The sequence below is a fragment of the Metarhizium brunneum genome, chromosome 3, assembly GCF_013426205.1.
Source record: "Metarhizium brunneum chromosome 3, complete sequence".
NCBI lineage: Eukaryota > Fungi > Ascomycota > Sordariomycetes > Hypocreales > Clavicipitaceae > Metarhizium > Metarhizium brunneum.
In genome coordinates, this window is record NC_089424.1 from 3483479 (window position 1) to 3499122 (window position 15644).

The window sequence follows — 15644 nt, forward strand, 5'->3', positions numbered from 1 at the left end:
CATGACGCACGACCGTGTAGTCGTTCTCATTTTTTACCCAACTCAAATTGATATATACACACATGTTCTTCGTCACCTGCTGTATGATTGTACGTAATACTGTAGCTAGTCAGATGAAGCGGCCGCTTTGTTTGTTCGAGAACTTACGGTAACAACAGACTCGTCCTCAGTTGCATCATCATAATGCGGCACATAAACATAAAGGATCAAGGCATGGTCATCTGCAAAGCAAGCAATGACGCGACCCTCCAGTCGACCCACGCTTAGTACTCTACTCCAGTCCCTGCCATCTACACGCACCGTGGCCCATCGATCTGGTCCCTCTTCGCGAAACTTCGTACTAGGGTGCTCTTCAACAGGCCGTTCCAGCTGCAGAGGGTCTAGTTCGGGATTTTCGAGATCGGACCATACGCTGCATATGTCAGTTGTTTCAGTGGCTATTCGCAGCCGCAGGCTCCCGTGCATATTGGCGCTTAGTTCCAATTTTGGTGCCTTGGAAGAATTTGCCCCTGTCAGAGCTAGCTTCGTGAAGCGATCCGATATAGCTTTGAGTTGCAGCAACGGCGGCAGTTGAATGTGGACATCTGGTTCCCGCACTCTTGGCTGCATGATTGTCTCGACGGTTGCTGGGTGCAGCACACGCACGGGTATGTCCTGTGTGATGATCTTCTCGTGCTCTCTGCGTAGTGACGTCTCGAGGTGCTCCTGCTCAAAGACGTCATCGCCAAAGGGATCTTCGGACGACAATTTAGCTGCGGCTGAGGACACATTTGACGTGGTTGTCGTGATGGTCATGGAGAGAATTGGCAGGCCGTCCTTCTTTGTGAGCCGTAGGGACGCAGATATGCTGTTGAGCGCGGATTTGAGTGCGCGCTGGAGCGGCTGAAGAGGAAGTTCGAGGTTGATGGTGTTGTGGGACTCTGCGGATTGGATGTGGTGGCCCTGGAAGATGAGATCCATTGCTAGTGAGCTACGGGAGAGTCAGTGACGAGGTGAGATGGCTTGGCGTAGGGTGAATCCATACGCCCAGACTTGTGATCCCATATCTGGGATGACGGTGAATCTGACTGTCTCATCACTGAGGCGGACCCAGGCTATCTTTTCCAAGGATGAGAGAGCAGCCGTAAGTTCTGGCAATTGTTAGCGGTTTGAGAAGTGACTTAGAATGTGTACGGTTGGACATGCTCGCAAACGTGCGTATGTTCTTCAATTCTGTGCGAAACCGCATCTTGGGGTTTGCGTCGCGAGGAGTGAAGATGAGGTTCAGTGTTAGATGCAGGCGCGATGCGAGCAGTGGTGGGGTTCAATGCTTGGTTGGACCTTGCTTTAATAAGAAGTGTGGTGTAAGGTACCTACCTCAGGTACTGTACTTAATTAAGTACATACACTTGTGCAGTGGGTAGGGTAGGGAGGACTTGAGCAACTTACACAGTTCCTGGATGACAATGCAGCCTCGATCAACATTTAGCATCTGATGCCACAGATCAACTGAGTACACCTTCCCGACACATGGAAGAGAGATGATATTGTTTATTCCACAGGCCCCGAAAATCAAAACATCGAAACTTCTTTCGCACCATGCATACACTACATTCTTGCCATCAACCATAGCCACTCTTTTTTTTTTTTTGGAGGGGAATACCTCTCTTTTCTTTCCTTTACGCAGACCAGATCATTTGATACGTAAAAGATTTTTGATCCCAGCCTCGCTATGAACGCTTTATTCCAGTCCACCCATTCTTACTCTTTCTCGGGTTCAAAATGGCCCGCGTCAAGGATATCATGCGCCGGGCAAGGGAGAAGTATGGCAGGGAATATTTTGAGCGCCGGGTTCTACAACGGCGTGCATCCATGGAACCCAAAGAACCCCTTTTAACCGGACGACCCATTGAGAATGATGAGGTAACTAGTTCGAATGCTGCCGGTCGTCTGGCTTCGCTGCCAGAACCAGAGTCACCAACCCTCGCAATGGCCCGCCCGGTCCAGCTTCCAATATTCCGCCCTTTGAGGGCTCGACGTCCCAGGCAGAGCTCCAGTGACAGCCAAGCTACGACGGTGGCCAGCACCGTACGACCAACCACAAGCCATGCTGAGCAATTACAGCAGCCCTTGGTTGAGACCTCAGAAGTTGCACCTGATGATATCACGCCTACACCTGGCCCAGAACATAGCCCTGACTGTAGATTCTCTATTGCGACCACAGCGGACGCTAATTTGGACAGCCAAAGGCGCCCCCTCTCCTGCTATATCTGTGGCAAGTTTTTTGGAAAGAAGGCGAGGCATACGAAAGAGGTGTTGGTGTATCTTCCTTGTGGTCATGGTGTAGGCCACAACTGCCTCCTTAACTGGATGACAGCACCCAATAGCTCACGATGCCCTGCCATGCCCTGCATTTCGCTTCGTCACCGTTGCGAGCACTTAACCTCACCGGCCACCGAAGAACCATTGATAAAGTTTGGCAACACAGCGGGAGAACGCGAGGCAGCTGTCTTGCCGTGGGACTATGGGTTCTGTTCGAGCTCCAAAGGTGCTAAGCTTCACGCGTCTATTAAAGTGACGGGCACAAAATTAAGGGTGCTGGAAGCTAAACAAGCCCGAGGGGAAAAGTCTCTCGCATTAAATCAGAGGGTCGCAATGCAGCGGTCTGTTGTCGAGAGGCATGAAAGGAAACTCGACGAACTGCAGAAGAAATGGTGGACAGCTCAGTGGAAACGGTTTGAGCAAAGGAAGGATTCGGGTCCATGGGCCTGGCAACTCTAAGTACTAGGAAAGGGTGGCGATAAGGGTGAACCTTGCTCCACGAGAGCTTAAGCGGAACAGGTTATGTATATGTGTATTAGCCCAGGGTATTAGCACCGAATATGACAGCGACATCGTCTTCAGGATGCGAACTTTTTCAGTGATACATGTTCTATGCATGCTATGATCATAATTCGTGATACTTTATGTTGCTCCCTTGAGGGCTGTATGAAGTGCAGCGCTGCTAGAAATACAGTGTAAGATTTGGGGGTGTCATCCACGAGCTTGTTCTTCGTCGCTGTCGTCCATGAACCCCTCCTCAAGACTAGGAATTGTGAGAATCCAATAATACAAGGGGTTCATCGAGGCCACCTACTCTCTACTCAGCCGCCTGTTGCTGTCAAGGCCCGACCCCAAGTGTGAATGCAATCTCTGGATGGCATTCAATGTTTGCTCATCCACGTCGCCCAGTTCCTCTCCATCTTCCAAAAAGTCGTCTGCGCTCGGATTGTCGACAGATCCTCTATTCCTACTCCATGTCGAAGGTAAGGTGAATCTTGAGAAGCGATTTACGATGCGATGTCGCAGGCCGGATGTATGGTTGGATATGGATTCCACGGGGAGGTATTGACTGTAGCGATTGCGATAGCGGCGCCAGATGGGGGCGATGACGAACGTGAGGAAGAGGAATATAATGAGGGATATGACGGCTGGGACGAAGAGGGCCTGTATAATAAATCTTATCAGCTGATTCGGGTCAAGAGACGGAGGTGCTCCAGGCAGTTACGCAGGTTTCCAACAACTAGGTGCGTATCAAAGTTGAACGAGCCGAGAGGAGATGACTAGGGGAGCATACTTTCACAAGCGATAACATTGACGACGACGACGCAGCCATTTTTGGGCGGGTGGGAAGGTTATGTCGGGAGAGAGTGACGAGGACGCCGTGCGGACGGCTATCGATGCGGCGAGGACATGGATGCAGGCTTGGGATGATATTGGACTGTGTTCGCGAGACTACGGAGTTTGGAGTGCTTGGCGGGTAGCGCCACAGGTGCCAAGGGCTCGGGTGCCGCATGCATCGGAGACTGGAGCCTGGCATGCGACACGGACGAATATATCGAAAGAATACTCCGACCCCTATTATGACTTTTTTTGTTCGACTAATGACAAACGATAACTTTCTTTGATGCCCACGATCTAGTATTTCTTTTTCAAAGGATATCCTTTTGCTAAAAGAAAAAAAAAGCATTTGCGACTTGCAGCAAACACTAAATACTAGCAACTATGATTGTCAGGTTCTGGCGCTACTACTACTAGACCCCAGGATTGAGGCTGGTCCGGTCTTTTAACAATTACCGTGTTTCCTCCGCACTACTTCGCGACTAGTGACGCCTTGGTTCAATTAAGTCATTGCCAATCTCGCGACCGTGGTTTGAGACACGTAAATTCGTCACGATCACGGTACGGCTGATGGAATGCTCTGACAGGCACGCAGGATCTTGTGCACGTACACATTTCGTCATGAGGTAGTGGCAGAGTAACTACGGGAAGTATGTATGACCGTCTCGCATCCGATTGATCCTCAGGGGCAGACAGCGCGTGCTTCCGCAAGATTCTGTGAGGTGGGGTTTCAGACTTAAACATGTATGTATGTAAGGCTTCCTTCTGACGGGATCCTTGGAATTAATAGGTGCAAACATGTGGAGGTATTCGGTTTCTCCATTTTGAACCCCAAGATTGGGATTGGACAGTTGATAGAAGTCCAATCAAGTCGATGTCGTGACTCTGGTCACGTCTCCGTTCGATGCATAACCCCATATGCCCCCGGTTTCTCCCTGCGAGAAGAGACAATTTAAGCCATACTCCGTATGTACAGAGGTCTCGTCAGTTGAGACCATCATGCCAGTGATAAATGAGAATGAAGTTTAGCCTCCTTCACGGCCATATGCAGTTTACGAAGGTGTCCGGTCAGCTGGTTAGTTCTTGGTAGGGCAAGAGTGACTGACGCAACTTGGCCAATCCAACTAGCAAGCGCCAGACTGTTCCTAGCTCAACGCTATCATCTCTTCACGAGATGCTTGCTTCCCGACTTCACCAACATCAAATGATGTCAGCTGCGAACCAGATTCACAACCGCTCTGTCTTCTGTCTACATTTGCCTGGTTATTAGCCTGCTGCTCGTTGTTCCTAGGCGTCCCTGGCTCTGGCCCCAACGCGGTCTCCTGAAGCGTCATCTCAATCGAGCTGCCGGCAAGGCCAAGTCCCAAACCGTGTCCCCACCCTGGCCGTGCCCCTTGTTTGTATCCCGTTTCGACATTCTTCAGGGGCCTGTCACGGAACTTCTCCGCATGCTATTGCTGTCTGAAGCGGCTGGTTTCTTGCTGTCAAGACCAATGTCCCAAACACAGCCATTTGTTTCCAAACACTGCTGCAACCACTTCCGCAGCCTCAGAACGAGCACAACGTTAGCTCACGCGAGCCACCTACGCCTATAGCATCGCCGTTTGACGGTTCGACGGCAACCATTCGCTACTAGTATTTCATATCGATACGAAACGTCCGACCCCTATTCCCGCAGTGGTGGCAGTCTGTGCTTAGCCGCCGTACTGGCCATTGTCGAACCTGCGCAGTCGCGGCCTGTGAATCGCACCACGTCCCGACTGTTTTTGGATTGTTTCGAGAGATATTAATAACAAGAGAGACTGCGAGCATTCAGCTCGATTGGCAGTTGCGCGGCGCAACACCAGCCGGCAGCGCAAGAAAGTGCACCAAGATAAGGCGGCAGCTTGCGGGCTTGCGCCGAGCAAATAAGGAATCCGGAGGGACGACCAACGCGGTCTTTCCTTTGCCGGCACGGGCATCTCTTTAACCTTTTTAGCCAAAGAGAGAAAGAAAGCCCACCCACAAAGCTTCCTCCCCCGTCTCTTTGCCACGGTAGACCCTTGCTACCTGCGACACAAAGGCCCCGGCTGCATCTTTCATCATGCGAGCGGCCTTGGGCCAGCACTTGACCGTTTTTACGAGTTTCACATAGGCATTCCGCTGTGCTGTCACTATCGCCGCGGATCGCAACGATGTCATCAGCAGACAAGTCCAGACAATCGTCCGGGGGGCGATCTCTTTTTTCCAGAAGTAAGAACAAGGACAAAAGACCGACAGATGGCGACCACCTTGACGCCGCCAGCACTATCAGCTTCCGGTCATCAAGGCACAAAAGAGACTCATCCTCCGTGTCTATTGATACGCCCACATCTCCCGACCCCGGAGTGAACATGATGGCGGGAGTGATAACATCTATCCCCTACGATAATATACCTTCCGGTTCGAGATCCCCGATACCCGTCGATTATCTCCCCGGTTCCGAACAAGCGCCAGCACGCAGAGATCCCTTGCCTCACCAACTCAACAAAAGTGGCATGGATTTTCATCAATACCCCTCGTTCGACCCATCGAGCGCCAGGCCGAGAGAATCTAACATGACCATGGCTTCTACTGGTCGACAAGCCCAGTTTCAACAATGGGGTCCTACTCGAGGAAGTGTTGCTAGCACAGTCAATGGCTCCCATACCTCTCGATACGAATCGTACCTAGACCCCAATGATGGCCGTAGCTCTGGTGAGAACCTAAGCTTATACTCAGGTAATGCTACCCATCGAGATATTGGGGGGGCAACACGCTCATCGCAGCTAGCATTACCAAGTGCCTCGTCGCAGAGTTCCTATGGCTCTCAGCCGTCGTATCGAGAATCCAATCGAGTCACCAAGTTTCCCGGCCCCTTTCTGACAGCACACGAGGGCTTTTACTTTCCGAAACCGGACGATGATAATGTTATTGAACAAATGTTCCTTCAGCTTATGCAGAAACGAGGATGGCACAACTTGCCTGAGCAAGCTCGACGACAAATGATGGCTTACCCGCCGCAGAAGAAATGGACACTTCTTTATCAAGATCGTTTGACTGAGTGGCAAGGGGAACAAAAGAGAAGGCAAACAGCTCGGTCCAATCAGTATGCGGCACCGGATATAACGACCTACTCTGACGAAGAAGGCACACCGGAATGGTATGTGCGGAAGGTAATGGAAGACAAGCTGGACGCCAAGGGCCTCGGCAGTCTCGAGGTCAACTTGAGAACCCAGCAGATAGGCTGGGTAAAGCGATTTGTCGAGTGCCAGGGACAGGTTGCATTGGTCACACTGCTACTAAAAATCAACCGCAAGACAGTGACCGGTCCCCCGCCGGATAATGCACGAGCAGAGAAGAACCTGGATAAGGGTTACGACATCATTAAGTGCTTAAAAGCGCTTATGAACAACAAGTTCGGCGCCGACGATGCTTTGATGCAGCAAAAAGTCCTTTTAGCCCTTGCTACCTGTCTCATATCAGCACGAATTACTACTAGGAAGCTCGTGAGCGAAATATTAACATTCCTATGTACTTGGGGTCGCGATGGCGAAGGCCATATCAAGGTTATTCAAGCTCTGGATGAGCTGAAGACTCAATCTGGTGAGAATGGCCGATTCGACGCTTGGATGCGCTTGGTAGAGGTAACAGTTGATGGCCGTGGCAAAATGGGCAGCCTGGTTGGTGCTAGCGAGGAGGTACGAACTGGTGGTATTGGCATGGAGAATCTGCTCATGGAATATGCCGTCACCACCCTCATGCTCATCAATATGCTGGTAGATGCGCCAGAGCATGACCTTCAGCTGCGAATACATATTCGAGCCCAGTTTACAGCATGCGGCATCAAACGAATTCTCACAAAAATGGAAGGGTTCCAATATGAGCTCCTCGACAAGCAAATTGAGCGGTTTCGTACCAATGAAGCCATTGATTACGAAGATATGCTTGAGAGGGAAAATAGCAGTATCAAGGACAGCGTCGAAGGTGACGTTAAGGATCTCACTGATCCTGTTCAGATCGCCGACGCCATTCAGCAACGAATCCATGGAAGCAAAGCACAGGATTATTTTGTTTCAGCGCTGCAACATCTCATGCTCATCCGCGCTCAAGACGGGGAAGAGCGGTTGCGTATGTTTCAACTTGTTGACTCAATGCTGAGCTACGTGGCCATGGACCGGCGTTTGCCCAACATGGATCTTAAGCAAAGTCTCAACTTTACGGTTCAGAGTCTGCTAGATAAGCTGCATACCGATTCAGAGGCACGGCAGGCGCAGGATGAGTCTCTCGAGTCACGACAGATAGCGGAGGCCGCCATGGCGGAGCGTGATGAAATGCGTGCCAGGCTTGAACTCGGAGCCGATGGACTTGTGAAGAAAATGCAGAAGCAACTTGACGAGCAAGCGCGATTTATCGAAGCCCAAAGAAGGCAAGCGGAGGGCCTGAAAGCTGAGCTGAATAATGTTCAAACTGTCCGTGCTAAAGAAGCTCAGAGAAACGAGCTAGAGACCCGAGAATTGTATCTGATGTTGAGAGACGCACAAGACATCGCGGCGTCTAATGCCCTCAAAGGAAAGCCCGGTCACAGCGACAATGACAATGGCAGCACCAATAACGCGGAAACCGCGGAGCAGATGCAGGGCATTTTGGACCGCGACAGACTAATGGAGCGTCTCCAGAGGCAATTGGAGCGACAAAAGACACAGTACAAATTGGAAGGCCGTGTTTGGGGCGAGGCCGGCGGCCCATCTGACCGGTTGCGAGCCTTACGTGAAGAAATGGACGATGACAATCTGGAATCACCAGCTGGGAGCGGGACACCGCCTCGTGACCTTACCAACAGTGTTCTGGGCAGCGTGGGTCGCCAGACCAGAATTCCTCGGAAACCACTTCGCTCTGACAGAGATGCTGAAGATAGTGTCATTGAAGAAAGTGAAGAAACAGAAGGTGAAGAAGGTGTCATTTACGAACGTCCTCGTATTGTTGAGATGAAGCGGCCAACCATCGACCCTAAGCAACAAGCTGGGCTGGTAAACGAAATAGGCTCCAAGGTCAAGAAATATGAGGGCAGCGACTCGGAGGATGCCGATGTCGACGCTACACCATCGCATCCCAGCTTGGAATCATCAACACCAAGAACCTCAGCAGATGATGAGGCTCTTAAGACAGAATCTGCTGCAGCAGGTCCTGCTCCCCCTCCCCCTCCGCCCATACCAGGCCAGATTCCTGGAGCACCACCGCCTCCTCCGCCACCACCTCCACCACCTATGCCGAGTCTAATTCCCGGCGGTCCTCCTCCTCCTCCTCCGCCTCCTCCGCCTCCGCCTCCACCGCCTCCACCGCCGCCGCCCGGATCTATCCCGGGATCAGCCTCGGCAGGCTCCATACCGCCGCCGCCGCCGCCTCCTCCTCCTGGAGCTATTCCTTCTGGCAATTACCTACCTCAGAAATCAACTTATACTGCTCCGAGTATTGGTCTCCCCGTGGCACGGCCCAAGAAGAAGCTCAAGGCTTTGCATTGGGAAAAGCTCGACACCCCCGAGACCAGTCACTGGGCTGCGCATGCTCCGTCAGCTGAGGAGCGAGAAGAGAAGTATAATGAGCTTAGCCGAAAGGGTATCTTGGACGAGGTTGAGAAGCTTTTTATGGCCAAAGAAATTAAGAAATTGGGCGGTGGCATGGCCAAGAGTAGTGACAAAAAGCAAATCATTTCTGCTGACCTGCGGAAGGCATACGGTAAGTGCTACATCATGGGAACCATAAGTATTTCCCAGCTGCTAACGCATCGAATCTAGAAATCGCCTTTGCCAAGTTTTCACAACATTCTGTGGAGAAGATTGTTCGGACGATTATTCATTGTGACACTGAAGTGCTGGATAATCAGGTTGTCATGGAGTTCCTTCAAAAGGATGACCTATGCAATATTTCCGACAATGTAGCGAAACAAATGGCGCCGTACAGCCGAGATCTGACTGGCCCTGATGCCACCAGCCAACACCGCGAGCAAGACCCCTCGGAGCTCACAAGACAGGATCAAATTTACTTGCATACCGCGTTTGAGTTGCACCACTACTGGAAGAGCCGCATGAGGGCCCTGTGGCTAAGTAAAAACTTTGAATCAGACTACGAGGAGCTCAATGAGAGAATAAACCAGGTTGTGACAGTTTCAGAGAGCCTGCGGGACTCTGTATCGCTTATGAATGTCCTTGGCCTTATTCTCGACATTGGCAACTATATGAATGACGCTAACAAACAAGCGCGTGGTTTCAAGCTAAGCTCACTAGCACGGTTAGGCATGGTCAAGGATGACAAGAATGAATCCTCGCTGGCAGATCTGGTGGAGCGTATAGTTCGAAGTCAGTACCCCGAATGGGAGGGATTCGCCAACGACATCAGCGGTGTTGTGGCGGCACAAAAGATCAATGTGGAACAGCTGCAGGCGGATGCTAAGAAATACATTGAGACCATTCGCAATGTGCAAATGTCCCTGGACTCCGGGAACCTCAGCGACCCCAAACAATTCCATCCTGAGGATCGCGTCAGCCAAATCGTGCAGCGATGCATGAAGGAAGCACGACGCAAGGCCGACCAAATGGAGCTCTATCTTGATGAAATGATTAAAACTTATAAGGACATTATGGTGTTTTATGGAGAGGATCCTACCGACGAAAACGCCAAACGAGAGTTCTTCGCCAAACTAGCCAATTTTTTGTTGGAGTGGAAGAAATCAAAGGAGAAGAATACTAAGCTGGAAGATATGAGGAGACGAAACGAAGCGTCCATGAAGCGTAAGCACACTGCGCAAAAGGGAGGAGCTGCAGCAGCTCTGGGCGAAGGAAGCGCCTCACCAACTAGTACCGGCGCGATGGACTCGCTGCTTGAGAAGCTTCGAGCAGCGGCGCCGCAAGCCCGGGACCAGAGAGATCGACGTCGTCGCGCACGTCTCAAGGACAGACACCAAGTGCGAGTGGCTTCGGGCCAAAAGATTCCTGACCTGGCTGAAGTACCCGACGCCGAGACCGGTCTACAAAATATTGAAAAGGCGATTGACGAAGAGGGCAACCCGATTGTTAGCCCTGGGCTGAGTTCACCTAGAGAAGGAGATGAAGATGTTGCTGACCGAGCCGCCGCCTTGCTACAAGGTATGCGTGGCGACGGGGACGATGATGCCGCCAAGAGAGAGAGCCTACGGCAAGCGAGAAGACAAACAGCTGAGGATGAGCGTCGATCAAGAAGACGGAGGAGAGAGAAAGCAGGCGCTAGCCAAATGAGCGGAACTGCAGAGGAAGCAGCTGCAGCAGATGGCACTGCGGCTGGCGTACCAGAAGCGGTCGAAGAAGAGGCGGAGAAGGAGCCAGAGCCAGATGAAGGGCCTATGGAGGGAGCAAAGTTAGAAGCGGAGAACGAGTAGAGGGTCCGTAGATGGGAGAGCTGCATATAGCGTCCGTACGTAATGTTTATATTGGCATATTTTGCTATTCGACAAAGTACTTTAGCAAGTATCACTGTGTAGAATGTCCGCCTTTCGCTAGTTCCACAATGGCAGCGCACAGAGGCGACGCGAGATGTAGGGTCATAATCTTTTATTCATAAACCGATTTCCCATTCTAGCCCCAAACGCCATACATATTTATGATACAATTTCATATTGTTACCATATGGGCCGCATCCATCACAACATCACCTACCCGGGCTTAAAGGCCTATTGAAGCCTCCCTGCCGGTTCATATATTGCCTATACTCCATCTTCTTCTCTTTCCTTACAGCTCCGGCACTATTGCCAACTACCTTCTTGCCTTTTGTCGTGCCAAAGCCACCAAATCCCATCATGGCTTGCATGTTAGCCATGTCGTCGTCGTCGGCATCTGCCTCTCCGGGCTCTGCATCGTCTTCGTTGGACATGGGGGTATCGTCTCGGGACGGGTCGCGTGGTGGGGGGCTGCGACGATGGCTAGAAGCAGGAGCTCGGTTTGCTTTATCAGTGCGAGAGCGAGTTGGTAGAGTTGAAGAAGGCGGGGGGCTAGTGCTGGTGGGTGACGCTGATCTGCGACGAGCATTTGGTCGGTCTCTCTCCCGGTCATCGTAGCGGCGAGAATCTCTGGGGGACCTGTCTTGGCCGCCGCGGCCTCTCCCACGGCCGCCACGATCCCTATAGCGCCTATCCGGGGATCTGGAACGGTCGTCGTAGCCACCCCTTCTCTCCCGAGATCTAGAACGTGGGTGCGGGCGGTCCGAGTCTCTTTCGCGATCGAAGCGGTCTCGGTCCCGTGGTCTTCGAGGGCGGTCTGATTCGTCCCACATTTGCCGGCTGTCTGGCCGGCGGGGGCGGCGAGAGTCGCTCATGTTGTGATGGGAAACCTTGGGCTAGGGAGGGGTTGTATGAATTGACTGGCAGGTGGAGTGATGCCAGGCGGAAAGGACTGTGATGTCGAAAAAAGATGCTTGCTCTTGATGTGGTCAAGTGGCGGAGGGGGGCGTGGGATGGCGAATTGCTGTCCCTGGATCCCCTGGGGTCAGTTTCCCCACACGCCCCAAGCTCCTTGTGCCATGGAGCTCAACCCACCAATGAAACCCGCCGTGCGACAGCAGCCTTGCGCAAGGTCCAACACTCCCATTCACTCAATGGCGAACGTGGCCTCAGACTGCTGTGTGTGAACTTGACCTTGGCCATCTGATCGCAAGGCACTTGGGCCAGGAAGGCAGTTAACACCCATCTCGCTACTCACCCCATGGTTTGTTGACGGACCGCGAGATTGAGACAACATGGCCAGATTGATCCAATCGCTGGCGGCTGTGGCGGCAATTCTTGCCACGGGAACATCTGCCACGGGTGATCTTTCGGTCCTGACCGGCGAGATTGGGCGCCAAAACAACGAGAGTTTGTTTTGGGGTCCGTACAAGCCCAATCTGTACTTTGGCGTCCGGCCTAGACTGCCACAGAGTTTGTGGACGGGATTGATGTGGGGGAGAATCGAAGAGTACAACGATGTCAAGGATGGTGAGGAATCATGTCCGATACCGATGATGGTCGCGTTCTAACAAGATTTAGGCCTGAGATATACTTGCGAACAAGGCGAAGATATTCACGGCTACGGATGGGACGAGTATGACGCACGGAGCGGTGGTATACAAACCATTCACGACAAGGGCAACAAGATTGACATTACCACATCGTTTAGTAAAATCCCTGGTGGAAGCAATGGTGGCAGCTGGGCTGTCAGGATCAAGGGGCAACTACATGAGGATGCGCCGGCGGACCACAAGACAGTCGTATATTACTACATCGCACAAGAAGGGAAAGGCGAGCTCGCGGCCCAAGGTGAAGGTGACGAGCTCGGATATAAAGGCGATACCACCTTCATCGGAAACTCGGAGGCTTTGGGTGACTACAAGATTGTTGTTACCGAAGGAAATGGGAAATATCCTGCCGGGGACCATGAGATTTCCGCCTCTCGCCCCGGAGATGTTACCTTGGTGCACAGCGCCGAGGTTTCAGAGGATGCTATTTGGCAGGCTGTGCCTTTGCTGTTCCAGCAGCTACAACCTGCAGCCATGGCTGTACAGGAAGAGTATGGCATGGAGAATCCACCGCCAGCGTGGCAGGTTTATCGTATGGCACATCAGCCTGGAAAAGGCAACTCGCATATTCTCCAAAGAACGTACGAAGGCTCGTTTGAATTTGACGTCATTTTCTCATCTGCGTCTGCTGGCAAGGAATTGACCAAGGAGGATGTCACAAACACTATTGCAGCGACATCTAGCGCCTTTGCGGATCGATTTTCGACCATCTTTGAGCTCAAGACACCATTCGACGGCGAACAGTATCAGCAGTTTGGCAAGAGCATGTTCTCCAACCTTCTTGGTGGTGTGGGATACTTTCACGGAAAGCAGGTGATTGATCGATCGTATGCGCCAGAGTATGAAGAGGAGAGTGAGGGCTTCTGGGAGGAAACTCGCCAGGCTAGAGAACGCCAAGCCCAGGCACTCGAAGGGCCGTATGAGCTGTTCACAAGTGTTCCATCTCGGCCCTTCTTCCCTCGAGGCTTTCTTTGGGATGAAGGTTTTCATCTTGCTCCTATTGCCGATTGGGATATGGACTTGACACTCGAGGTGATTAAGAGCTGGTATAACACGATGGATGAGGATGGCTGGATTCCTCGAGAGCAGATTCTTGGGCCCGAGGCTCGCACCAAGGTTCCTGAAGAGTTTCAAGTTCAATATCCGCACTACGCCAATCCACCTACGCTCTTCCTCGTGATTGAGGATTTCATGGAGCGCCTCCGCAAGACCAACGGAACGCAGCCGTCGGGCAAAGAGAAGTTGGCGCAGGAAAGAAAAAACCCTCTGCACACGGCACATTTGAACAATATGGAGCTTGGCGAGGACTATCTCCGAAAGATGTATCCTTTGCTGAAGCGCCAGTACGACTGGTTCCGCAAAACGCAGCGCGGCGACCTCAAGGGCTACGACCGGGAGGCGTATTCATCAAAAGAGGGCTACAGGTGGCGAGGAAGATCCGAGTCACACATCTTGACAAGTGGTCTCGACGACTATCCTCGGCCACAGCCGCCACACCCTGGTGAGCTGCATGTCGACCTCATGTCGTGGGTTGGCTTGATGACGAAGTCGCTGAAGAATATTGCCGAGGCCCTAGATATGAAGGAAGATGTGGCGGAGCTGGCCAAGACCCTGGATGCTATTGAACACAACCTCAACGACTTGCACTGGTCAGAAAAGGACGGATGCTTTTGCGACGCCACAATCGATGATTTTGAGGAGCACCAACTTGTCTGCCATAAGGGTTACGTGTCACTGTTTCCTTTCATGGTAGGACTGCTCAAGCCAAATGACCCGAAGCTCGGCAAGATTCTGGACCTGGTGGCCGATGAGGAGCAACTCTGGAGTCCACACGGCATCCGCAGCCTCAGCAAGCAGGACGAATTTTACGGAACAGGCGAGAATTACTGGCGCAGTCCGATCTGGATGCCCATGAACTACATGGTAGTGAAACAGCTGCAGGTAAGCTTAATATGCCACATTTTAAACGACAGGGGTCATCCCTTCCTAGGCATCGAACCCACGACGGGCTAACCGACTGTCATGTTAGAGCGTCGCAAAACAGGAGGGTCCGTACCGAAGCAAGGCACGGGACATGTACAACAGACTCCGAAAGAACCTCGTGGACACGGTCTACAAGAGCTGGAAGGAGACGGGGTTCGCGTGGGAGCAGTACAACCCCGAAACGGGTGCCGGACAAAGGACTCAGCATTTCACGGGGTGGACGAGTCTCGTGGTGAAGATTATGGCCATGGATGATTTAAGCGAGCACGGCCGAGATGAGCTGTAGAGGACGGCGACGCGGGAGCGTCAGGAACAAAAAAAAAACGCATCATATAGACGGTGAAGCATCGGAGCTAACGGGCCAGAATAGATGATGGGTGAAGATGATGAGTCGTAATGACGTTTTGTGGTTGACCATGTTGACAAATCAGCTTACCATTTTGACACGTTGTGCACCCAGCCTCGACAAGCTTTGACTGCCGAGTCAAAGAAGCCGCTTGTTCTCCTTTGAAAATCTTGTGTGTAGAGGCAGAAATGCGGCCAATCAGTGTTCCCAGACGTCAGTTATGCCAGCAGTGTCAACGAGAGCAATGAGTCTTTTGCGGCGCAGGCGGAAAGCCGGCTGCATCATCTGGCTGATTTCTGCCAACGGGCCAAAAAAAAAAAAAAAAAATTACATGTAGTACCAGGCAGCAGGCACAAACGCCGAAGCGTCGGTGGCCATGATAAACGAGAGCAGCGGAGCGGTGCCTGGCAAAGGCCACGTTTTGGTGCAACTCCGTCTGACACACATTGATGGATTGGGGGACGAAAAGGGGGGGGCCAATTTTCTTCTTCTCGTGTGCCTTTTTCCACGACGGGACGAAGCCAGTTGCTGGGTCGGCCAGCCCGTTCGAGGCACCCCGAAGGATTCTGTTACCAGACGGTAGTATGTCTGGTTCTACGGA

General features: G+C 52.1%; 5 protein-coding genes across 5 annotated transcripts; 2 read left to right on the forward strand and 3 right to left on the reverse strand.

Moving 5' to 3' along the window:
• Positions 1-72: 72 nt before the first annotated feature.
• Positions 73-1228, reverse strand: hus1 (Checkpoint protein hus1; the record flags this gene model as incomplete). Its single annotated transcript, XM_014687099.2, has 4 exons — positions 73-99; positions 148-970; positions 1025-1130; positions 1174-1228. The coding sequence occupies 4 exons, from the start codon at positions 1226-1228 to the stop codon at positions 73-75; spliced, it is 1011 nt and encodes a 336-aa protein (XP_014542585.2).
• Positions 1229-3012: 1784 nt separating this feature from the next.
• Positions 3013-3634, reverse strand: G6M90_00g062980 (uncharacterized protein; the record flags this gene model as incomplete). The annotated part of the gene is made up of 3 exons (XM_014687098.1): positions 3013-3064; positions 3116-3465; positions 3596-3634. 3 exons carry the CDS (start codon positions 3632-3634, stop codon positions 3013-3015), a joined length of 441 nt encoding a protein of 146 aa, XP_014542584.1.
• A 2179-nt stretch (positions 3635-5813) lies between these two features.
• Positions 5814-11047, forward strand: sepA (Cytokinesis protein sepA; the record flags this gene model as incomplete). Its single annotated transcript, XM_014687097.1, has 2 exons — positions 5814-9372; positions 9432-11047. The coding sequence occupies 2 exons, from the start codon at positions 5814-5816 to the stop codon at positions 11045-11047; spliced, it is 5175 nt and encodes a 1724-aa protein (XP_014542583.1).
• Positions 11048-11316: 269 nt separating this feature from the next.
• G6M90_00g063000 (uncharacterized protein) lies at positions 11317-11979 on the reverse strand (the record flags this gene model as incomplete). Its single annotated transcript, XM_014687096.1, has 1 exon — positions 11317-11979. One exon carries the CDS (start codon positions 11977-11979, stop codon positions 11317-11319), a length of 663 nt encoding a protein of 220 aa, XP_014542582.1.
• Positions 11980-12399: 420 nt separating this feature from the next.
• On the forward strand, positions 12400-14983 carry G6M90_00g063010 (uncharacterized protein; the record flags this gene model as incomplete). The annotated part of the gene is made up of 3 exons (XM_014687095.1): positions 12400-12634; positions 12686-14655; positions 14744-14983. 3 exons carry the CDS (start codon positions 12400-12402, stop codon positions 14981-14983), a joined length of 2445 nt encoding a protein of 814 aa, XP_014542581.1.
• Positions 14984-15644: the final 661 nt, after the last annotated feature.